Genomic DNA, 26,084 nt, shown 5'->3' with positions numbered 1-26,084 from the left:
CAACTTGTTTTCGCAGATAAGCTGATAAATGTTAATTTGTCATAAATCAAATACTGTTAAGGAGATCATCTAAAAATTCAAGTACCGGAAGCTGAAGGAAACTCAAAGGTTAAGGGCGAAGTAGGTCCTCTAGCGGGAACCATTAGGAATAGCTCCGTTTCAGTGTCACTGCACTAGGTACAGAAGACTCACTCTCTAACAAAACGCGTCTGTTACGATCAGCACAGATATGGCCGCTAGGTGGCGACAGCGCCACGCGCGGCTTATGGCTTTCCCCAAAATTGGTGTGGAACGGATGTACTTTTAGCTACCTGTAGCAAAGCGACGAAATCGCGGAATGAGCCACGCTTGCTCCTGCTACTACTAGAACATTTCATACCTACTAAAGTGGGGACGCTAAGCGCGAAGAATTTCGTACATTGACCCGCCTGTTCCTGTCTCTATGGCACGCGCGTATTTATATTGCTGTCCCGCCCATGACTTTATTTGTAATATTTGTAACGACTTTATTTGTTTTTAAATATGTTCATATAATACCTAGATATTTAAAATCTGACTAAACTGACTGATCTTTTACTCTGTTATTTCTGTTTTGTGTAAACTTGTTTATTATACGAGGGGCGTTCAAAATATTCTCGGTATTGATATCTTACAACCTCTTCTAAAATTTCTTTCGTTACTGGCCGCTAAGGTTTATTCGTTGACATTAAAAAAAAGTATAATTCGAACCGAGATGTTCTTTTGTTTTTCTGCAATTGCTGAACAAACACGGACATCATGTGCGAATTGACAATGTTAACAAAATTAGAACATCGATGCGTCATAAAATTCTTGACAAAACAGGGTAAAAATCAAAAAACCATAAAAGAGGAAATGGATTGTGTTTACCGCGAGTCTGCTCCTTCTTTATCTACCATTCAAAAGTGGTCAAGCGAGTTTAAACGTGGAAGGGAGAGTATTGAAGATGACCCTAGACCTGGCCGGCCTGTAGTAGCTACTTCACAAGAAAATATAGATAAAGTGGAAAAACTTATATTAGAAGATGGTCGAGTGAAAGTAAAATCTATAGCTCAAGTAACCAATCTCTCTATTGGTACCGTACATGATATTATCCATGACCATCTTAATATGTCAAAAGTAAGTGCAAGATGGGTTCCGCGAATGCTGACTCGGCTTCAAAAAGACATGCGTGTTGCTTGTTGTTCCGATTTTATTGACCTGTGCGGTGAAAATCCTGATGAGGTGCTGCAAAGAATAGTTACTGGAGATGAAACCTAGGTTCATCATTATGACCCAGAGAGTAAACAAGAGTCCATGCAGTGGCACATTAAGGGTTCAGCTCATCCCAAGAAATTCAAGGTCATGCCTTCAGCTGGCAAGGTCATGGCCACGATATTTTGGGATTGTGAAGGAGTATTACTAATCGACTATAAAGAAAAAGGTGTCAGTATCACAGGACAGTACTACGCTAATATTCTACGTCAGTTAAAGGATGCAATCAAAGAAAAGAGGCGAGGAAAGTTAACCAAAGGTGTTCTGCTTCTGCATGATAACGCCCCCGTCCATACTGCTCATATTGCCAAGGCAGCTATTGTTGAATGTGGGTTTGAAACTGTTACTCACCCACCGTATAGCCCGGACTTAGCCCCCAGCGACTTCTTTTTGTTCCCCAATCTTAAAAAGGATCTGCGTGGAAATAAATTTTCTGACGATGAAGCATTGAAGGCGGCAGTGGAGGAGCATTTTTACACCAAAGATAAAAAATATTTTTATGAGGGATTAAAAAAAATAATTGATCGATCTCTTAAGTGTATGAACATAGGGGGGGAGTATATTGAAAAATAAAAATATCAAACTTTTCGAACTTGTTTGTTTTCATTCTCATACCGAGAATATTTTGAACACCCCTCGTATATGTGCAATAAAGTGACATACATACCTAAATATAATACATAAGACTGTAATTATTATTTTGTATATTTTAATTTAAGTTAATGGGCATGTTATTTATAAAATTGTGTTTTCACTTCTCATGCTCAAAAAGTGCACCTTTATGTCGTGCGTAGACGACATAAAATCGCATTTTATGCTCTAGAGCATAAAGTAAAATCATCTATTACGACCCTTATTGACTTAGCAATAAAGTCCAAATTCTGCCATACAAACTGCCAGCCCTGCCGGCGCGCCCCCGACCGGCGCTCTCCCGATCGGCGTGCCCCGCGCCTCCGACCGGCCCAAGAACAATTTTCTTTAGTCTTGAATAAATACGTTAAAATAACCTAAAATATTTGATTTTTTGTATATTTTCCTCGCAATCGAAGTGAAAAGCAGAGTGTACAACAAGGGCATAAATGTCCATTTTTACCCTCGTCTACTATTTTAAAAAATTGCCTCGGGTAAAAATGGGTCACTTTATGCCCTTGTTGTACAATCTACTATTAATTTTACCGATTTTAGTAGCTTGTAAGTTAAATATCACTTTATATTTCCGACATAATAGTATTGTTATGGAATAAATTATCTTATCTTGATGTCGGCGGTCAATGACACTGTGCCAGCGGGACAGCAATATAATTATGCGCGTGCGATAGGAACAGGCGGGTTAATGTACGAAATTATTCGCGCTTAGAGTCCTTACTTTACCTCTACTACTAGTAGGTACTAGGTATTTATTATGTGCTGCACAGTGCTATTCTTTATTCTATACTACCGTTTTGTTCGAGCCGAAGTGAAGCGAGTTACTTTATTATCGCTTTTACTATTAATAATGGAATGGTCACAAGCTTTTTTAGCTGGTTTAGACGTATTCGGCGTCAATAAATGCGATAACACTGACCCTGCTGCAGCTAAACTGACGCTAAAACGTGGTAAATAGGTATTACCACTTTAAACCTTATGGCTCCTCTACACAATGGCCCGGCGCCGGCCACTCCAAGGGACGCATTTATGCGGAGGGAGCAAGTGATATTGCTATCTCATTCTACCGCTTGGCTGCGTCCCTTGGAGTGGCCGGCGTTGGGCCATCGTGTAGATAAGCCATTACAGCAGTGCATTGCATCTACCTAAAGTTTGCAAGTGGGAAGTAGGTACTTCCTTTGACCATCCATATCATAAAATATTACTTACATTATACATTGCTAAAGTCAACGGCTTTTATTTATAACATATATTTGAAAGTAGGACAATTCAGAGTAATTTTTAGCGTATAAATTTGAAACATTGAACGTACATAGGTATTAGGAACCTACTCCAAGTCATTAAATTGGCATTAAATAAATCATATTTAGATTTACTTATTACAAAGGGAATTACTTATTTGTTGTGATACTTTACGAACGAATAACTACCAATTTACATTATTCACAATAAGTGCACTAATGAAATTTTAATTATTGCTGCGCACAATGAAATTAAACAAGAATTGATCAATAAATATAATCTACTTAATAAACTACAATAGGCTAAAATTCACAAATCACGTATTTACATATTAATATAATCACAATTTTATTAATTTGCGATATAAATTAATTCACATCGCTTCCAAATTGGACGGGAACATATGACTATAATAAAATAAATAAAGTATATCAAGTTATATAACACCTCATTAATTTCTAATTAAGTGATGCTTGCAGGGTTGCGTAAGCCGAACAAACTCTTATTTATTTGGCCATGTCAGTAAAAGAATAGAATGAAACTGCCGTTTCGAAAAGATTAGAACCTTAAAATGACTAGCGCTTTCCTCACGAAGTGTATTGGAGCATTGTAATGACGTAAGTGCCAACCGTTTTAAGTTTCCTTTTTATACGGAACAACACACGAACTAGATTATATACCTATAACTTTTCGTAAGCCCGCATATGTATTTCAATCTGGTTCACGAGTTTGAACAGGCCGATATGAGGCCAAAACGTAAAACGGCTCAAACGTCTTCACGACATTTGACTTGACCTAAACAGGCAATGAAGCTGAACCCTCCTTTGCGCTTGATTGGTCACGCCCTTGCTCACTTTGTTTGCGCTTGCCTTTTTTTTAAACTGTTTAGAATAAAATTACAATATGAAGAGCATAATTAAAAAACACTTACACGTATAGCGCCCTTTTTTCAACCAGGCGTTGGGTAAAAGGAATTATATATACTGTATGAAACACCACCACCCTATTTACAAATATTTAAGTACAGTTAAGTAAGTGATGTACAGTTGATTCTGTGTCGTTATAAGTTTTGAAAGTGTCTGTCGTTATACGAACTGTGGTTGCTCGATTTAGGTGTTATGTAATGCGTAATTGGTATCTCAAGTGATTGGTTATTCTGTTTGGTTGGTTTCGTAGATTTCTGAATACTCAAGTTTGTGTGAACGTTTAAACTTATCGTGTTTAATCCGTTCTGGGGTTTAACCGAAGGGCTGGACACAAAATCGGTCCATTCGTCGTCATCGGCGAACGTAGCGGTTTTCTTTGGAAATGACTGTTGTGGTTTAGGTTTGCTGGATACGAATTCGCCCCATATGTCATCTTCGGGTGGCTGGGTTTGTACTGGCGCCTTGTGACTGTGCACGGGCGAGGCGCCTTTGCTGTTGCCACTGACGCTCAAGTCACTTTTCAGCGAATTCAGTGTTTCTACGGGGTTAAATCTTGATAGATCTTGTAAGTTAATTCCAGGATTCGGCCAGTTGATTTGTGAGAAACTCTCTAAAGATAAAGGTTGCAGAATTTGTGCAGAGTTCTGTGGAGTCTGTGACGAATTCATTGTCGGTTGCAACACCGCGCTCAGAGGCGGCGCGAGGGAAGGCGCCGGGGCTTTTGCAACTGTTTCTTTCACTTTCGGCATACTTATTGCTACATTATTCTGATGCATAAAAGGTTCGCTATAATTTAAAATATCGTTTGATTTGGTAAATGATATGGGGTCAGACTTAGTTTCAATTTTTGGAAATACATAATCTAATTCTGGCTCTTGATTTGATGCAACCTGTGTAATATTTTGAATGAAGTCCGCTGCTACAAAATTACTAAAGTTGCTAACAGGTGGTGCCAGAGTTGGCTCATTGGATGGAAGAGCCGACTGGAATGTATCAAAATCATCGTCAAACGAATCGTTAATCTTACTAGGTGGCTCAATGCTTTTAATACTATTATCGTTCACAATACTAGCGCCGTCTTTTGGAGGAGTCTTCTCGGAGTCTATACTGGGAGTTTTAGTTTCTTGGGCATCATTATTCCAAGTGGTGCTGGAAGCGAATTCGGTAAAATCATCAAAAGTTTCTTTCACTTCTCTAGGCGAAGGCCAGTTTAAAGTAGGCATGATGGGTTCTAATTTTATAGGTTGCAGTAAGCCAATGGAATATGGACTTGGTTGGAGCTGGTTCGCATTTGTTGGCGGTTCAACACCATCCAAAGCTGGTCCTGTAGTCGCTGGTTTCACTTCTAATGCATCAACTTTAAAAGAACCTTTAAAATCTTGGAAATCTGAGTAATCTGCGTCATCTAAAACTTTAGCATCAGTTGGAGCTTCAGATTTTTCCTCGGTGGGGTTTTTATCAGTCTCCATAGAAGATTGCGACAAAAATGAGGGTCCGCTGTAGTGAATTGTTTTTGATCGAGGAGTCTCGGAGTCGGTGGGAGTGAAGATGTGAGTATCGGGCAGGTTGATTTGACGTATTGGTTGAACGTCGATAGTGCTCGAGTATATTTTGTCGGATTTCGTTGATAGATCCGTGTCGAATACGTCTAAGTCTGTCGGCCTCTTTGGCGCAGCGACGTTAGTCTCCTTGTTGCAAGCTGAAAAACATAATAAAATAATTAGAAAGACGCCTGTACGGTAGGCCACGAGATACAATAGTCTACTAAGATTAAGGTTCATGTTCGGCGTAATCCGTTTATAGTGACAATGAACAGCATAAGAATGTCAAAGTTCAAACTTGCTTGACGTCACAATACCGATTCTTATGATGAAACCACGCTCAGAAGTTCTAATACTATTAAGTCACTTGTGTGTTTTATGAATTTTATTATGGGTTATTAAATCATAATTATACTCCAACAAACTTTTATTTCTAATGCACCTATTTAGGAATGCTGAGAAGGATTCAGTTAAGGTGCATTTAAGTAATTCCTAATCAAGTTTGAACATCGGGTAATTCCGAAAGTCGCTCATAATTAAATCATATCGTATCGAGTCTGCTCAACAACTGCAGGAAATACTCTTATGATTAGAGCCCGCACTAGTGGATTGCTTTGATACACGAGCATACCAGTTTCTTACTATTATATTCCTAGAACGGAACTCAAATCATGTATAGTCTTACGATTGGTAACTGGCCCCGAGCCGCTAATCCTTTGTCTATACCTGTAAAAAAAGGGTCGGGTAATTCTCTACGGTTACTGACTGATGGCGAGTCGAACCAGTCTAAAATGTGTCATCCTGATGCGTAGCAAATGCGCGTTATCGGAGAGCGCACCTACACTGGTTTTTTGAGGGTTGGACTAGCCCGCGCTCAGGTGCCAATTAGAATAATTAAGACCCCATTTTGGAGGTAAGTAACACGTGCGGTTTTACTTAACAATAGACAAAGGATTAGCAGTTCGGGGCCAGTTACAAATCTACAGACTATATGACTAGTTTAGCCTTTCTTAGCTACAGTTCTGTGTCACTTACCGTGGGATAGCAACTCTGATATCTTGAGGGTGGAATGGTTGTGGGCCATTTGGTCTAGGGTGGCCATGAGGTGTTCTAAATCTAGGAGTAGGGCTTCGGCATAGGTGACTAGGATAAAGGGCAAGCAGAGTACCAGGTGATTGTTAATCCATGTGCAAGACATGCAAAAGAATTTACAGTGATTTAAATAAGCTTATTGTATTAGCAGTCTAGTACATAGCGGTTGTTATTATTTGTTCATTTGTAGGTATTAAAGAGAATTTAGATATCACTGTGTGTTTTTGTGCAATATTTATGATTGTAGCATTTATAGAGCTTACACTTCAAGGTAAAAATATGTGTTGTATACCTTTTTTACAGGTTTTGATCTCATGAAATTGTTAGAATGTTATCAACTAGTACAAACTCTTAACTAGTATATTACTCTAACTTAGTAATTTTGCCAAAATGAATAAAAGGCAAAGCAACACATGTGAATCAAAACAACTAATATTTTTAGTATTAATTTAATCTTAATAACAGCATAATTGGTAATGCTTTAGAAACAACTGCATCATATTTGTGCCCTGAAGTTTCCATGTTTCTGCCTTTCTTGAGTCACACACTCACACATTTTATATTGTAATCGTTGTTAGTTGGACTAGTGAGTTAATGTACATTGTTATTGCAAGTGGTCATGTGACACTATGTGTAGTATGTACTCACATTCTTGGCCATCAGCCGTGAAAGGGTCAGACCAGGTTCCTGATGGCTTGAGATGCTTCTCTGTTGCTTCTGAGGTGGTCTGGCCTGACAGTGTGGCTTGCTTCTGGGGTTGTAGTGGGGCAACACTCAAGTTAGCCGCATATTTAGGCATGTTGTAGCTCCACTTCGGCCCAAATAACTGGAATGTATGCAATTCTTTTTAACTGTTTGTGAAATAACATTTAATATATTTAGCTTATTGATTAAAATTGCTAGTAAATTGTACTTGGGCGGCTATCACATTAACTCTGCAACTAAATGCGGCGAGGGATGAATACATTCATGTTTAACAATATTGTAATAAATTAAAGAAAACTTACAATGTTTCTTGAATCTATACATAAAGCCTTCAAAAGAGTTTTCTGTCCTATTGAACTATTCCAGTTGACTATATATGGCTGCCGCACATCAGTCTCCAGCAGGTGGCCCCAAGTCTCGCACAGCATCCCTTCAAGTTTACCATCGAACACTGTCTCAGGCTCTGGTATTTCCTCTTCAAATATAGAATTCAATATCTTACTTATGTTCTCAAGTAATTGACTTTCACTTTCTGTTGATTGGAAATCTAATACCCTTGTTAGTGGATCCTGTATGTCATTTTCATTGTCCTTGGTTTCCTGTACAGATGATTTAAAATCATCAAAGTCTCCAAAGTCATCATCATCCTCAACAATATTTCGCTGTAATGATTGTCCAACAGGAGCATTTCTTGGTTCCGTTTTTTCTGTATCATCAAAATGAGCTTCGAATGCCCCAAAATCGGAACTTTGAGGCATTTGACTCTGGTCTGTTGGATCAGTTTGATTGGTTTCCCATGGATTTTCACAAGCATCTACAATAGATGTGATTGTTGATGGTTTGATATTTGATGCAGTGTGGAAGTCATTGAAATCTCCAAATTCATCATCAGTTTCATTGTTTACTTCTGTTAATACTTCTTGAAATGTTTCAGGAGCTTGTAGAGGTTCAACCTGATCATTCATATTAAAGCTAGGATCAGTTTCTGTTTCATTTTTAACTTCTATATAATCAGTAACATTTTCATTGTCCATTTTCAGGTCATCTATTGAATTAGGAGGATCATCAATATCATCTAAGCTTGGAGGGGTACTTGTAATCTCGTCTAAAGGTAAAGTCTCATGGAGATCGCTAGTAATAATACTGGTAACATCTGGAATGTGGGGCGATTTCTCTTTATCAGAGCTCTCACTCTTGTCAATATCTGCATTACTATCATACAGTTCATTTTTGACAACTGAATTTAAAGACTCTTCTTCAACAGTTAAATTTAAGTCCTCTATATTTAGTTCTTCCTCATTGTTTGGCTTTTTGTTGGTCTGTGTGTCTTCATAACTTAAATTGTCTACTGTTTTTAGCTCTGCCTCATGGTTTTCATTGTTCATACTATCAATTTCAGTTTCATTATGTAATTTTACTTCAATTTCCTGTTTCTGTTCATGATTTAGTTTGTTTTCTATGTTAGTATTTGTCCAGTTTAATGTGTCATCGTCACAAGCATTTTTAACCGTTTCAGTGTTGTCTCCATTACTTGCATTATTTATATGCACAGGTTCACTCAATGGTTTATTTACTGATATGGCAGATTGGAAATGATTATAGGTAGAAAAACTACCATAATCATAGTCATCCTCTTGAGATACTGAAAATAAAAACATACTCCTTACATAAATAGGAAACAGAGTTAAATAAATTGACTTGCACTGTTTGATAGTCATATTTATATGATTTCTGACAGAATATGAGGAAATAAGACACGTAACAATGAACTCGACCTGTCTGTACGATATACCTAACTAGGTGGAGCTTTATTACATTGGGTTTTGTTTAAGCGTGGTATTTTCAGAGAACTGGAAAGAACTTACGATTATATTGTAAATCAAAGTCCTCGGGGTCTTTGTCGTCCTCACACTGATCAGGTGGAGGAGGAGTACTGCAAACAAGTGGAGGAATCGACATTGTCTTGTATTCTAACGTCGCTGTGTCACTGTACCAACGGGTTCTTCATGCAACCGAGTTCAATTTTAGTAAATGCATTAATAATTTGATAGTCACTACATAACACAATTAACTATATTTAACGTAACGAGGCCAGCTGTTGTTAATTGACAAAATTTTGCTACGACGATTCACGATTGTAGTATTGAACTGACAGAATTACTGTCAAATTAAATACCTATATAGAATGCGTTCAGAACAACTTTTATAGATTTTTAAAACTGAATTATAAATTCCCTTAACTTTGTACAGGAAAGAAACAATTTAAAGCGAGAATTGCATTAATTAATTAATTGTTTTTACAAAGTGTAGAAAAGCGGTGATAAAATTCGTCCAGTACGTGGCAAGTTGGTGGCAAGCAAGTGGCAAGAGTGAGTATTATATTCTTTGGTGGCAAGTCCGTGTTACAAAATTTTCCGAACGAAATACAAGTTTAGAAGAAAAAAAAACTACATAGGTAGTCACAATTTCTGAACGAGTATCTTGCTGTTTGCTGTTGGCTGCTGTTGGCCCGGTCCGGACGGATTGCTTTGCTTGGGCTGCCTATTTTCGTTTTATCTCGGCTTTATAATTATCATCATAAATGACTATTTCTACTTGACACTTAAATATCAGTAATTCGGAGGAGATAATCATCGTTCAGTCAGGACTTCGATTTTTAGGTACGTATTTAACAGTTTCACCTAAGGTTTTTTGTTGGATGAAAGATGATTGTCATAAGATATTTATGGAAATTTATGTAGTACTTGAACTTTAGAAGTAGAGTAGACAGTCAAGACAGTGCAATGCTTTTGGAGTAAATAGCAGCAAGGACTGTTCTTGGAAATAATTGTCCTGGGCGAAAGTACTGTCAATAACCTTTGACATGTGTCATTCCATTCATTGCTTACGTGTCAGCTCATACCTTCATTTTGTGGAGTTGTGTTCGTGATTTTTTAAATTACGCACACAGTTTCTTGTTCGTGTTGGAGCTCATCTTATAAGAAACCTATTGCGTCTAAAATAGGATTGAATAGGTCCGTGCATAATGTTTTAGTTATCGTTAGTCGAATCATTGAATTGTGCGGTAATTGCGATATTAACTAGCAAGCCGTATATTTTGCATATATCAAGAATACTCAGCCCTTTTGCCTAGCTTTGAGTAACTCTCTCTATATGTAACAACCTAGTCCTGCTGTTATAACATGTCACTTATGATAAGTGTGAAATATCTTTACAATAATGTCCTCGTCATCAGTTTTACAAGTGTCGATTCGTCGCGTGCCGGTTATTATCAAATACCTCTATAAAAATTGTAAAACAAGATAACATATAGTATTACTAAAGAAGTACATTCAATTTTTTTTACTTGCATGTTTTTCTATTATTTATAATATTGTAAATATGCTCTTAAATAATCAGAATCTATTTACAAAATTTGTTTAGAATAACTCCTTTTAGCCTATGCATTTTGTAGGACAAATACCAGAAAAAAATGTTTATTTCAATTTAAGGGTAGCAGCACTTTAGCCTGGACCCCGTTACAATCTCTATGTGTATTCCCATTTGTCCTCACCCCATGTGACCCTCGCCATACACAAGGCGGGGACAAATAAGAATGATTCATATGAAAAGTCCTATTCCCATCTGCGCCAGGTGGGGACAAATGGGAATACACCCTAACTAGGGATTGCAATCCGGTCCGGCGGATCCGGTAATCCGGCCGGATCCGGCACATTTTTCACGATACCGGATCCGGCCAAAATTCACCGGATCCGGTCTCGGATCCGGTAAAGTGAATCAAAGCGCTAAAATATAAAATAACAGCTTAAAACACTGCTAAAATTTAAAAGTTCTCGCCAATATTCGAATTTTCTCGCTCGCAAACAGCAAAACAACCACTTGTTTGTTAGTTGACGCCATTCTTCTAGCCGACGAAATATGCGTCGTCGTAGCGTTGAGATTTCCGTGCACCGTAAGTGGGCTTTTTCAGAAATAAATATTGAAAACCTGATTCTTTCACATCTGGACGTTATTGGGCTCATTCTACTCAGAATCGACAGCATTCTCCATCCCACCATTAAAAAAAGATGTCCCAAAATGTCCATTCCATTACGTCACGTTTTAGTATGAAAAAATTTTTCACTTGTATGTGCGTGACGTAGTGGAATGTACTTACAAATTTTTGGGACATTTTATTTTATCATCAGAATTGAATATGCTAGTGATTCTGAGTTGAAAGAACCCAAAACACCGGGATCTGTGAGAATCGGGGTTTCTTTCGTTTTATTTTGTACAAACCATTATAGCCCAGTTATAATAAGTGTTACCTGCATTTAAAATATAATGAATAAATATTTATAAAACTTCATTCAGCATTTCAGCAGTTAAGTTAAATGTTTTGTCGAATTAAAAGTAATTATAGGGAATATATGTTGACTTTTGACGACCGGTCTGGCCTAGTGGGTAGTGACCCTGCCTGTGAAACCGCGATCTTAGGTTCGAATCCCGGTAAGGACATTTATTTGTGTGATGAGCCCATGCATGTATTTGTTCCTGAGTCATGGTTGTTTTCTATGTATTTATGTATTTGTATATTATATATATCGTTGTCTGAGTACCAACAACACAAGCTTTCTTGGGCTTACCGTGGGGCTTAGTCAATTTGTGTAAAATCGTCCTATAATATTAATTTATTATTATTATTATTTGTATGTTATTTTGTTATTATTATGCTACTAAATAAAGCGGGAAAATGTAGTAGTAGTAGTAGTAGTAGTAGTAAACACTTTATTGCACAAATAAGTACATAACACAGAGAGAATACCATAAATGTGTACAAAGGCGAACTTATCCCGTTAAAAATGTGATTTTTTTTGTGTGAATAAATGTTTTAATGTATACTTGTATAGGTATGCACGTTCATTTATTTTGTTTGTTCAAACTAAAATGGTTGAATTGAAAGCACCTTTTTGTGGGAAATGTGGGTTGGGCTATAAATATTTTAAGAGAAAAAGAAGATTTCATTTGTGAGACTGATTATTGTAATAAGACTTATTAAATAAATATTATAAGACATGTACATTTTACACAGATTGACTAAGTCCCACAGTAAGCTCAAGAAGGCTTGTGTTGTGGGTACTTAGACAACGATATATATAATATACAAATACTTAAATAAATAGAAAACAACCAAGACTCGGGAACAAATATCTGATTCATCAGCATCACACAAATAAATGCACTTAGTGGGATTCGAACCCAGGACCATCGGCTTCACAGGCAGGGTCACCCACTAGGCCAGACCGGTCGTAAAAACTTAGTGGTAAAGTAACAAAAACGTTGATTTTGGAAACCTAATACAGCCGTTTTATTAATCCATTAAAAAATATCCTTAACTTCGCATAATATAACGCTAAAAAACATAATAAAATACGTGACTTGATGAATTTTTTATCCGCAATACCAATCCGGCCGGATCCGGCCGGATCCGCCGGATTGAGGCCAAAATCCGTCCGGATCCGGCCGGATTAAAAACCAGACCGGATTGCAATCCCTAACCCTAACACAAGCATTGATCAAATATGTCAGAGATAACATTTTGTTTTGTTGTAGGTGCATGCAGCAGATCCGATGGAGCTGCAGGCATTGCTAGTGCTATGTGGTGTGGGGGTGGTAGTAGTGGCTGTGCTGCTGCTGATGGGGCTGTTCTCAGCCTCGGGCACCAGCTATGAGGAGGCCATTGCTCAGCAGCGCCGGGCCACCACTGAGCTGCTGGCTCTAGCTGAAAACAAAAACAAACCTAAGAAAAGCAACAAGAAAGCCATTAAAAAGGTAATATTTTTTATTTTAACTTTTCATATTGAATTAATTTTAATGCTATACCTAAATACATTCCATTGCATGCATATATGATTGGGCCTTATTATCTTATTGGAAACCTATTATTATTAAAAATCACATTAGTGTTTTGCTTCAATGGTATTTAGTTGTTTTCCTTCTGCTATTAGCAGGATAATTTAACTTAATTGAACAGATAAGTCTGCAATAATATTGGAATAAAATAACAATATTATTTAGTGGAGATTTATATGTATAGAAAAATCTTTGATACATAAATTTAATAGTTTAAAAATGTAAATAAAACTACCAAATTAATGAAAAAGCTCATGGAAATCTGTTCAGACTGAGAAAGCAGCAATATGACAATAAATATATCACAATATTAGAATTTCAATGAATTATTCTAACTCTGAATTAGAATCTTATTAGACATGTTAAATTGCATGCATTAAATTTTCTGTCTTAGGGGTTGTGCACAAATCACGCGAGGTGTTTTCGGCTACTTTTTGACCCCCTCCTCCCCCCTGGTGATATTTGGTGAGGTTTTTGGCTACCCCACACAACCTCACGTGTATTATTTTGAAATTTTTTCATTCGACCTAATTTTAAGAAAAATTGTACTGTATATAGAAAATCTTGTTTATTTTTCTATTTTCGTTAAATAGAGTCGCTATTTTGAAGTGCAGAGTGAAGATTTATGTTTAACGAAACCGAGAAAAAGTATTTACTCATGTGGTAGGTGTTTTTTTCATAGTTTCGTTCACTGTAGAAAAATACACGTGAGGTTTCCTTATACCCCCCCTCCCCCAACGTGATGTATCGTGATTTTTTCGTGACCCCCCCGCCCCCTATCGAACCTCGCGTGATTTGTGCACAAGCCCTTATTTTAAATGTAAATATCCCTGCAGCTAGCACGGAAGGAGAAGAATAAGGATAATGCTGTGACTACTGGCAGTGAGGTGGAGAGTGAGGCTCCGGCAGAGAGTGGTGTAGATGAAGACACTGTGCCTCCGGCTAAGCCTCATGTTGAGTTCTGTCCCCCTGTTGTTGTAGATGTTCCTAGGGATACTCCACCCAATGTGAAGGTATGTTTCACTCTAAATACTTAGGTACTATATAGATCACATTTGGTTATCACCACAGTATTCTGGGGCTGGATGCTTTATAGAGTGATTTATAAAAGTATTTTATTAACATCCTCAATTTTTTGACACTTCAAATATTTTAGCTAGTTTCACTTTTGCGTTCTGGAAAAAATCTATACTACATGTTTTGTCTTCCAACTATTGACTCTACTAAGTGGGAAATATAGCAAATTAGTAAGACTTCCAATTTTGACAACAATGCCAATGGGTATTATACAATTAGCGCTACCTTTATGCAGATTCGCAAACGCGGCAAAGATCCTAAAGTAAAGCCGATACTGATAAACAAAGAGGATCCGAGCTGCATTAGTGATCCGAGCACGCCGCCCTCCCCTACTGGCTCCGTCTCCAACCACTTTGAGGAGATCCATCCCAAGGATGAGTTTGAGCTATTGCAATCCTCTCTAGCCGCCGAAAAAGTGAGTGCGCGATCTCAATCCGCCCTAGTCCCGTGTGTGTCCTACATAACATAGCACATTTTATTAGCTTTTTGGTGATGGTTTTAATTAGTGCTGTAGAGTAGACAATTAACTTCTTTGTTTAGAGCCTGGCAAATGAAAGTTGAAACTATTAATAACGCTATTAATGCTATTAATTTTCGTTAGCTAGACTATGACAAGCCGACTTTAACACATGCAGAATTCAATGAAACAATTTTTATATGTTGTTTTTAACTTCTAAGTGATTGAAGTCGGATGTTATAATTTTGTTATCATTATCAATTTTATGCTTTTATGATACTAATGTTTGGTAAAATGGTGGCTTATTTTTCATTCTTGTATCTTAATCTCCTGTTTGTTAATAAATGAGAAGTTTGTTGTACGAAATGTTAACACAGTATATTTTGTTAGCGTTACTTTATTCTCCACTTGAATGGAGTGGTCGCGTTGCACAAATTTACTGTCGTCTTTGTGCGCGATTGTGGCCATTGTACAAATATGAGCATGATTTAGTTACATCCCTATATGTAGGTATGTTCATATACATAAGAGGGCAAGGATGGCTAAATTACATTTTAAGCAGTTGCATGATGTCACTGCAGGTGTTGTGTATCTATTATTTGTACAGGTTGTATTGGAGGTAGTAAATTAAATATTCGTTCAAGTTGTCATGGTCATGGCAATTAAATTTTCATGTCTTGAAATGAGCAATTGCAAAAAAGTTTTAAGGTGGAAATTGCAACTATTGTTAAAGATATGTCACCTGACACGAAATTGGAATTTAATATTTACATTATTTTAGTTATACATCATGTACAACATTTCTTATAACTAAATTTCGTATCATCTGTCATGATTACCTTAACGAATTTAACAAATGAAAATTTCCATGGCTAATATTGTAAGGATTTGTATATTTTAAATACATAAATCTAACTGTTTGTACAGTAATCACCAACATTTGGTGATTATTTGTCAACATTTACTGTGCATTTCAGACGATGCAGACATCAATTGATAAAATTATAGATATGTTTGACCTTTAGATAACATATTTGTCACACATTAAATACATTTCATATTATATTTAGTTGCATCTTATTGTATTGTGAGTAGAGGTATTGTTACTCTGTAGTTGCAGTTAGCATATATGTAGTATAATTATAACACAATTAACTATTGTAGTAAAATACCTAGTTGACATTTCATAGCCAATAACAGTTTTCACATAGTGTGGTGAAAATTGATAGATTTTGTTTTGAAAATGGGTATCAAGACTAGTAATTTTAAAAGCAGGCAGTTAATAGACCTTTATTATTGCCCCTTTAAAATAGAGTCCTTATATTTAAATTTAATCTAAATGTTTCCTTTCTTCCTTGTTCTTGTAATTTATATGTTTAACAAGTTCTGGATAGTTATGTAAGTATTTATTCCCTACAGGCCCCCATTATTTATATAACAATGGTCTATTATAAGCAGTTACTTTAAGATATTGCTTAGAAAATATATTATATTTAATCTGCTCTCCAATCACTGCATCTTATTACTAAATCAGCGACAATAATTATCACTTACACACACATGACACACAACACACATACAACATCATGGTAATGTCAAATGGATCACACAATAATGCATGAAAATAGAAAACGAGATGCACTCTGACAATAAATAGTTGGAGCCTTTGACTCCATTTGTATGGTTTCGTTTAGCATTCTTAATTATAAAATAAACTTTTAGACTCCCGAGAAGAGAGAAGAAGTGGTTGAGAAGAAGGAGAAGCCCGCGAAGGCAGCAAAGGCCGGTAAAGGCAAGCAGCCGGCGCCCGAGCCCGCCAAGGAGGAGCGCGAGCGCCACAACAGCGGCGAGGCGCCCAAGGAACAACGCAAGGGTATGTCTGTCTAGTCTAGTCCGTAAACGGCAGCGAACCCTGCTAAACGCAGGAACTCATCAAACAATAGCAGCGACACGCTCAAGGAGCAACGCAAAGGATTTGTCTATCTACTCTAGTCTAGTCATTGTAGGCGAAGATGTGGTACGGAAACTCCACGCTCAAGGAGCAACGGAAAGGGTTTGTCTATCTACTCTAGTCACTGTAGGAACTGTGGTACAGAAACTCAGAAGTCTGTATTATTAGAGATAGGTAAGTCTGCTAAGAAACAACGCAACCATAGGGTATGCTTGTCTAATGTAATCTCTAGAAAGATGTGGTTTAGGAAAAGTTCGCCAAGGCAGTGAAGCAGCCATCGTCCGAATCGTTGGTTAATTCGTTATTTTAGAAATGCGTGAGTGCAATTTTATGGATATTCTGCGCCTTACTCTTTGTTTTTTCTTCTACATTAATTGTTATAAATCGCCATGTGTTTAAATTTAGTGAGGTCGCAATGATAAATGAGCCTTAATTGATCATGGACTCATCATAAGTTTTCTCGGGTATTCAGCTCCTTTTTAAATGGCATATTTGATCGTTATAAACAACCGAAATCTTTATATTGTATTTGTATATAAAATACAACACTTAAATAGTGTGTATTAAAGCACGAACTGTAGTAATATTACAAAATGTCTCGTACAATTAGTACATAGTAGTACTTAGCATGTGTAAAAAAACTAGGTACACATGTATATAGTTTCGAATGATATACCTACGTTTGAATGTGATGACATTCTCAGAAAAAGGTGTCACCTTATTGATTGTCAATAAGGACGACTTTCATTTTCATCTTTAAGCACTAGCACTATTGGCGACCGACGAAGTGGGACCTTTTGTCTGAGATGGACACGGGAAACGTATTGACACAAGTGCAAGCTATCTTTTGTTTCAGTTATGACCTAAACTACCTAAAGTAAACATACGTCAATAATGACTACACATATAACACACGATTCCATACTTTGTAAGTAGATAGGTACCTACAATGTTCGTATCGGTTTTATAGTGTAAACATTAAATGGCTCTAATCTAGCAAGCAAATGACACCATACCACTATAAGGATGCGTCTCAATAATTCGATTTATAGTAGAACTATCTATTAACATCAACGAATTTTTATCACAAAATGTTGAACATACACTAGGTATATTTGCAACTTATTAATAAATAATCTTAGTTTCTGATCGAAATAATTAATTGCAGGGACTTAGACTTTCGCTAGAATTAGTATATTTTTAGTTTTTTATACTGATAGTTTTACAAGTGCAGCAACGGCTAATAACATTGTTCAATATTTTTACTAAGTTGTTACTGGATTCAATACATCCTACAATATAATTCAAAGATAGCAAAATACCCAACGTTATTAACCAGGTTAGTTACTATAACAACCTAAAAATAGTTATTTGTTTTACAAGGGGGCAAAGTTGTTTAACCGCTCATGCTAATATTGATACCCGAGCAAGCGAAAGATGCCAAAATTTAACCACAAACATAGCGAGTGGTTCGAAAAATGGAATCTTGAGCGTTGCGAGTGTTTCAAAGCACGAGGGTTAAACAAAATTTGCCCCCTAGTGAAACACAAAATTTTTCACCACACCAACCCGAGAAATCAGAAATCAGAAATATTTATTGTGCATCCGAAGCAAATATTAAATGTAAAATATCGAACAAAATCAAACCAAATCAAATTCAAATGAATATTATTAAATATTTAGCATCCAAAATCATAATTTAAAAGTCAACCAGCCAACATAAGAAAACAACTCAAAATTTGCATTTGATTACTTTGCCTCACATGTGAATTACTGTTAGCAAAGTGCAACTTTGCTATCCGTTTTTGAAGTGCAAAGTAAGCCTTTCCGAGCTGGTGTGGTGAAAATATAATTTACTCCTTACATTCTGTCCATTTCTAAAAAATGTATCAAATTCACAGGTAAAAAGGCGGACAAAAAACAAGTGGAAGATGAGGCTCGAGCGGAGGTGATCCCCCCGCTGAACGTGCCGCAGCCCAGCGAGCTCACCACCGACAAGCTGCTCAAGCAGGCGCTGGGCGCCGCGCCCGCCTCCACCCCCGCCTCCACCACCGCGCCCGCCCCGGCCGCCGCCACCGCTCCCACCGGCAAGAACAAGAAGAAGAAGCCCGAGCCTAATGTGCTTTCGCTTATGGGTAATTTACATTTACATGGACTTATCATTTATTCAAAGGTTTTTAGGGTTCCGTCCCTATTACTAAGACTCCGCTGTCCGTCTGACTGTCTGTCTGTCACCAGGCTGTATCTCATGAACCGTGATAGATGATGTATTTCTGTTGCCGCGATAACTAAGCTACGCTATATATAGTGGGGTTTCCATACAACAAACGTGTTTTTTTTGCTGTTTATTGTAATAGTACGGAACCCTTCGTGCGCGAGTCCGACTCGCACTTGGCCGGTTTTTTGTTAATGCCACAAATATGTACCAAGTTACGTGGAGGTTATTTCACCTGAAAATTCGATTTAGGTACTCGTTAATAGTACAGTCTCGGCCGCGATCATGATACGGCATTTGGTTATATAATTACGCGTGATCGACACGTCGAAATATGCCGTGTTATATTAAATTGGGAATTCATTACTTTTATTGTTCAGTTTTGTTAAGGGAATTTTATGAAAACACTATTGTATAAATAAATGTGATATGTGACCACCGCTCTGGCCTAGTGTCGTGTGTAGTGTCCCTGCCTGTGAAGCCGATGGTCCTGGGTTCGAATTCGGGTAAGGGCATTATTTGTGTGATGTGCACAGATATTTGTTCCTAAGTCATGGGTGTTTTCTATGTATATGTGTTCGTCGCCTAGCACCCATAGTGCAAGATTTGCTTAGTTTGGGGCTAGGTTGATCTGTGTAATATGTCCCCTAACATTTATTTTATTTATGTGACAGCAGCCGGTGACGGCGGCGGCGTGAACGTCGGCGAGCTCGTCCGCGTAGTGCGCGACGCGGCTCTCTCCCGCACCGAGATACAGATCCTCACCGACGCGCTGCTCAACAAGCACCACGACCCGCTGCCGCAGCACTCCGAGTGGACCGAGGTAGGTGTTATAGATAAAAAATTTTGAACTGATCTTGTTCACTTACCTGTACTAACAATGGCATTGTTCTATTACAATCCTATTATCTGCTTTTGTTCTCGTAGGCGCCAACCAATTTACTTACAAAATAAGTTAGAAGTACATTGCATGTATATTGAATTCTAAACCTTATTTCTTGTTGAATGGGGTTAAAATGGTCTAAAAAGATAATATCATATTCAATCTTTTGGAAAGTCACATGCACCTTAGCCACTACAGGGACGTATTCTGGTGTTAAATAAAATATGTAGAAAGATAAAAATGTATAATTATTATACATATTAGTTAATGTCCACTTGCACTCGCATTGACCCACGGTCGCCACATAATTATTATCAAGTCCAGTAAAACGTAGCCAGGGTCGTTAAAATCACAAGTTACAAAATCCAATCGAAAGCAGGGAATGTCCGGTAAAACTTAGACAAGTTGCGTAAAAGATCAGTAGGAATTGAATAAGAACACATGTACTGAACGAGCGAAAGCCAGTTAGACACTAAGATTTAAAACTACAATCATATCATAAAGTGTCCCACAATTTGATAACGGGCAAGTTATTTTTTTTTATTGGTGTCTCGCTCGCTCTTTTATTACAATTGTAGTTAGGTATAGGTCAGAAAAAATTACCACTAAATAACATTCCGACATAAACAGATAAACCACGTGCTTATCAATTGCAACAATGCGAGTACGACCCTGGCGGCACATCTGTTATCTCTAAATGCAAAACGTGTGAAGTGTTATTCTTACCTTCAAAGCATTTTTATCCTTATGATAAGACTATAGAGCCGATAATATAATGAAATTTTATGGAATCTCATAGCTGTTTTTCTACTGGGTGCATTCTTTTTGAGTGTCGATGGTTGTTAAATGCAAAAAAAGTTAGGTTAGCCATTATTTAGTTAGTGTATTTTGTAGTCTATTGTTTAAAGAAATAGAGTCGTTAATATATACTAACATTTTAAGGCGGTTATAATCTGCTTTTACTACGAGGTGATTATCCTAATTTGTGGTTTACCACTCAATGGTATTGTATTCTTGAGACTCTTTGAGTAAACTAGATCAGATCGTTTGATTCACACTATACCCTTAACAGGATGGTGGCAGACAAGCGTTATTGCACTTAAAGGAACGCGCTCACCGTAAGCTCTATGCGTCTTTGTCGCCATTTTAGGGGGATGTTCGGGCTGCCCCATAAGAGATTGAAGTATGTATCATAATCGACTTCGACATAATTGAAGTTACACTCTCATTTTAAAACAAAATTCTGAAAGATCATAAAACTTGGCATGAACATTCAAGTAATACATGTCTAAGTTTGGTATTAGGTAGTTTTCTTTGCTAAAAGTTGTAATACCGTAGACTCGTAGAGTGTAGACAATAAAGCGAGTAGAGGTTAGAGAGTAGAAGTCGTTTTAAAATGTGAGAGTGAATTCGATTTAATGGGGGCGGCTTTTTGGCGGCGGGTTCTCGTGACATAACCAAGAATACTTCCTGACATCTCATTGGTCTCAATGTAATGGGACTGGTGTTCATTATTTATATATTTTTAGGGACCTAACGACCCAATGCAGAAGCTGAAGAAACAACTCGCCGACAAGGAGAAAGCTCTGGCCGACGAAGTCGAGGCTTCGCAAGCTCTGCACGCCAAACTGAAGGAATTGAGGTGAGCGAGATGAACATTATATTAAACTTGATCAACATAAGTGGTATGGATATTTAAATCTCAAAAAATATACCTACAAAGGTACGTGTCTACGTACGTCTACTCATTAAGCAAAATGTGAGACGCAAATACACATTGGACCATGAAATTGGACAGCTGGAATACCACCCGTAAAGGGCCCACTGGTTAACAGTCCGCCGGACGGAATCGGCCTGTCAGTTAGAACAAAAATTTGACAGCTCCGAATAACTGACAGGCCGATATCGTCGGGCGGACTGGTAATCAGTGGGCCCCTTTATATAAATGTGTAAAAATGATTATTCTGTATTAGCGAATAAAAATATTTTTTCTCAAAAATGGACGGCAAAGTCGACTTTGCCGTTTAAAAAATAGGTTGCGAAGCGCGTAGTTTATGGTCAGTCAAAAATTAAAAAGTTAAAAACATTGCAGTCTCGATTTTGGGACTGCAATGTTGCATACAAATTCCATTATTTGTCGAGTTCCAAACTTTTTAAAAGTTGAAATGGCCATATCAAATGAAGGCACAGGCCCATTAAACAGCCAAACAGATGATTAGTACCGCGACTATTTAGCTGTCTCAAATAGGTTGGCGTATTTTCGGCAGAAAAATACACTTCTATTTTTTTATTAAAAAAATAAAAAGGCGGCAAAGCTAATTTTTTCAATTGTTTCTACTTTTTTCTGTGAAAATATATACGTAAGAAAGTTGCTTTTGTAAAATATTTCTATGATATTTATATTTCTTGCACCATTTTTGAGAAAAGCACTATATATGACTCGGCTGGAAGGCTACTTGCTGGCTTCGGATTCAATTAAACGGACTCCCAAGGTCGTCCGTTTAAAACGAATCCTCAGCCTGCAAGTAGCTACTTCCGAGCCTCGACAATAATGTACTATTAAGGTCCTCTTGCCTTTAGAGTCTACTTCACAGTCATAACCCTCCCAATGACTGCTGCGCAGTAGACGTGCGCGCCGGTCGAAAAAAATCGGGCGGCGGCGCGCCACGAAAAAATCCACGGCGGCGGCGTGGGATTTCCAACTTTTCAATATACGTATAATGAGAAACCAAGATTAACTCTTAAATCAACAAGGGAAAAAATCTCAAAAAAACTGTGTTACATCGTTTTTTGGTTTATTGTAGAAAAATCATGAAAAATCTTATAATAATTTTGAAAAAAAAAACATAAGTATGTCAGTATGTTGGACGTTGCCAGGATCGGTGTAAATAACCGAGTAATGAAAAGACGTTGCCGAGTATAGACCACCTACTTTATGTGCATAAGGTTTTTTAGTCCAATTCATGTTTTTTAAAATAAATATAGAATAATTGCATTTTTTTATTAGAAATACACTTACTGATATTGAACTATACTTGAACTTACTGATAATGTCAACTTATGTAATGAGTTAAAGTAAAACCTATTATTTTTATATTTGTGGAATAACTTTATAGCTCGTAGGTGGTAAAATTTTACCAGTCATTGACGTCTTTTATTTAAAATTAAATCAAACTTAGCGGGGTATTCTAGTACGGCTACCACCAGTTTTGACATTGACATAACGCTCACGTTTACGTAACTTACTTTCTATGCATCTCGTTCGTACTCGCATATGCGAGCAATAGTGGAAGCGAGATGTACAGAAAGTAAATTACGTAGACGTGAGCGTTATGTCAATGTTAAAACTGATGGTAGAGGCTTAGGAAGCAGTAACATTTAAGCAATGGTTTTTACAATAATGCATGCACTTTTATCAAAATTTTCCTAACATATTTCTCTAAAAAATGAAATCTGGTCTATCTCTTGATGAAAACAAATCCACACACAAACAGGAAACAAACACACACACACACACACCACATCCACAGGAATAAAATCCATAAAAATATTTTTATATCTATTTGGTTCATTACGTTGTAATACGGCAAGTAATGACTTTTTAAAATGTTTTGAAACACCTAACATCCCTCTATTTAATTTATTTACCACAAAAACTACCAGAAAATTTAATAATTTTACTCTTCGCATACTTGGCAACGTCTAACATATTGGACTTAGCAAAAGTGCCGTGTAATCGACAACGGGCAAAATACTGGACATTACACTTTTTACACTTGTTTTACCCATAAACACAAAACATTTTTATGTAAATCATATTGCCACGTAATAAACAGACCAGTTAGTAACTTATTGCACGTTTTATTTTAACGCTGCTTAATACTGTCATAAAAAAAAAAATGAAATATGGGTAAAATGTCAGTCTGTCGGATGCTTCCTTGCAAGTTCTGCGGTCTGTAGGACTTTGACAAAAATATTATGTTCAGACTGGTTCCCAATATTTTGTTTATTTTTATTTATTTATTTATTACTATTCGGAGATCCAACAGCTGTTAACATGTTATAAATAACATATCATTCAAGTAGTATTAGTAGTAGTAGTAGTAGTTATCTGGTAGTGTAAGTACGCTACCAGGGGAAAATAACGCTATGCTTAAATCAAAGACATATGTAACTTCGTATAAGACGAATAAAGTCTAAGGAAAAAATGTGCCTCGGGATCAAAGAATATAATACTCACTAGGAGAAGAACGATAACTCCATACAAAAAAATGTCCCTTTCAAAAGTTCGTTTATACTACTAGCGCTGTGGTAGGATACCATTGTAATTAGAATCAGGGTTGGGCAGTATTTCAATTACATGTATTTGAAATACGTATTTGAAATACATTTTTGTATTTTGTATTTGTATTTCAAATACTACCTGGAAAAGTATTTTGTATTTGGTATTTCAAATACTGAACTCACATGTATTTTGTATTTTGTATTTCAAATACTTCAAGCATCAAAATACATTTCTACAAAATACATTTAATTAAATTCTATAATCCTAAAATGGAACGTTTATTTAAATATAATGTACGACTTGTACGGCAAATACAATGCGCGAGCTATTCTGCGCGGAACTTTTCGTCAACAGCCAGGGTATAGGGTCATTGCAGTAGTTTCCGTCCATGCTCTAGTTTTAGACTACTTGACGGATTAGCAAATAATATATTTCATTTTTAATTTACTACTTGCGAAATATAATTTTGATATCATCATCATCGTAGTCATGGCAAAGTCGATGGAGGAACTCAGCATGATGCTCGATGACCTCAACCGAGTTTCACAACGGGTGGGCTTGAAAATGAACATGGACAAGACGAAACTTATGTCAAATGCCAATGTTGTGCCCATCCCAGTCTCTGTACTCGAAGTTGTTGACTCGTACATCTACCTAGGACAAGTAGTCCAATTAGGTAGGTCCAACTTAGAGAAAGAGGTCAACCGCCGAATCCAACTCGGTTGGGCAGCGTTCGGGAAACTACGTAATGTCTTTTCGTCCGACATACCTCAGTGCCTCAAGACGAAAGTCTTTAATCAATGTGTGTTACCAGTGATGACTTACGGCTCCGAAACGTGGTCTTTCACTATCGGCCTCATCTCAAAACTCAAAGTCGCTCAACGAGCTATGGAGAGGGCTATGCTCGGAGTTTCTCTACGTGATCGAATCAGAAATGAGGAGATCCGTAGACGAACTAAAGTAACCGACATAGCCCACCGGATTAGCAAGCTGAAGTGGCAATGGGCAGGCCACATTGCACGCAGAGAAGATGGCCGATGGGGTCGAAAAGTGCTCGAGTGGAGACCACGGACTAGCAAGCGCAGCGTAGGACGTCCACCCACAAGATGGACAGACGATCTTGTTAAGGTCGCCGGAAGACGCTGGATGCGGGTCGCTTCCAACCGGCACGTATGGAGGTCCAAGGGGAAAGGCCTATGTTCAGCAGTGGACGTCTTATGGCTGAGATGATGATGATGATGATGATCATCATCATCATCATCATCAGCCTGCTCTCGTCCACTGCTGGACATAGGCCTCTCCTATTGCACGCCATTGAGCACGATTTGCGGCAACTCTGAACCAGCTCTTGCCAGCCGCCTTGCGAAGGTCATCGCTCCATCTAGTCTTAGGGCGTCCTACGCTACGTTTGCCGATGCGCGGTCTCCACTCGAGAACTCGTCTACCCCAACGGTTATCGGTTCTACGGCTAATATGACCGGCCCACTGCCACTTCAGCTTGCTAATCCGGTGGGCTATATCGACGACTTTAGTTCTCTGACGGATAACTTCATTTCGAATACGATCCCTCAGAGAGACTCCGAGCATAGCCCTTTCCATAGCTCGCTGAGCGACTTTGAATTTATGGACCAGTCCTGGTCTATCCATAATTTTGATATGTAGACAGATATATATATTGTTTCGACATTAAGGATTGAAATCAGTCCAAATTTGTGCAGCAATGTAGGTTTATATTCAAATTTCGTCAAGTGGACGAAAACTAGCGAAATGACCCTATAAGTTTTTAGGAAAGGATATTCGTTAAAAAAAACTAAATGATTAAACAAAAAAATTGAAAGGTATTTTGTATTTTGTATTTGAAATACATTATTTTAAACACTGTAATTTGTATTTTGTATTTC

At 37.5% G+C, this 26,084-nt stretch overlaps 2 protein-coding genes across 3 annotated transcripts in view; one reads left to right on the top strand and one right to left on the bottom strand.

Annotated features, from left to right (window-relative positions):
• Positions 1-3,425: 3,425 nt before the first annotated feature.
• LOC134799499 (uncharacterized) lies at positions 3,426-9,547 on the bottom strand. 2 transcript variants are annotated; one of them, XM_063771912.1, is made up of 5 exons: positions 9,289-9,547; positions 7,726-9,065; positions 7,367-7,544; positions 6,662-6,769; positions 3,426-5,784 (listed from the first exon to the last, which is right to left on the bottom strand). In XM_063771912.1, exons 1-5 carry the CDS (start codon positions 9,380-9,382, stop codon positions 4,220-4,222), a joined length of 3,285 nt encoding a protein of 1,094 aa, XP_063627982.1. In that variant the 5' UTR covers positions 9,383-9,547; the 3' UTR covers positions 3,426-4,219. The 2 variants fall into 2 exon arrangements, with proteins under 2 accessions (XP_063627982.1, XP_063627983.1); XM_063771913.1 differs by lacking the exon at positions 6,662-6,769 and having other exon boundaries at positions 9,289-9,544.
• Positions 9,548-9,903: 356 nt separating this feature from the next.
• The window catches only part of LOC134799554 (ribosome-binding protein 1), a 33,781-nt gene continuing 17,600 nt past the window's right edge, over positions 9,904-26,084 (top strand). Inside the window, exons 1-8 of the mRNA XM_063771988.1 lie at positions 9,904-10,083; positions 13,016-13,234; positions 14,152-14,328; positions 14,628-14,807; positions 16,572-16,722; positions 18,702-18,935; positions 19,690-19,838; positions 21,428-21,540. Of these exons, the coding sequence (XP_063628058.1) occupies positions 13,034-13,234; positions 14,152-14,328; positions 14,628-14,807; positions 16,572-16,722; positions 18,702-18,935; positions 19,690-19,838; positions 21,428-21,540 (1,205 nt within the window). The 5' untranslated portion in view covers positions 9,904-10,083; positions 13,016-13,033. The remainder of the gene's footprint in view (positions 10,084-13,015; positions 13,235-14,151; positions 14,329-14,627; positions 14,808-16,571; positions 16,723-18,701; positions 18,936-19,689; positions 19,839-21,427; positions 21,541-26,084) is intronic.

This window comes from Cydia splendana, chromosome 18 (genome assembly GCF_910591565.1).
Source record: "Cydia splendana chromosome 18, ilCydSple1.2, whole genome shotgun sequence".
Lineage (NCBI taxonomy): Eukaryota > Metazoa > Arthropoda > Insecta > Lepidoptera > Tortricidae > Cydia > Cydia splendana.
This window is presented reverse-complemented; position numbering and strand designations above follow the sequence as displayed.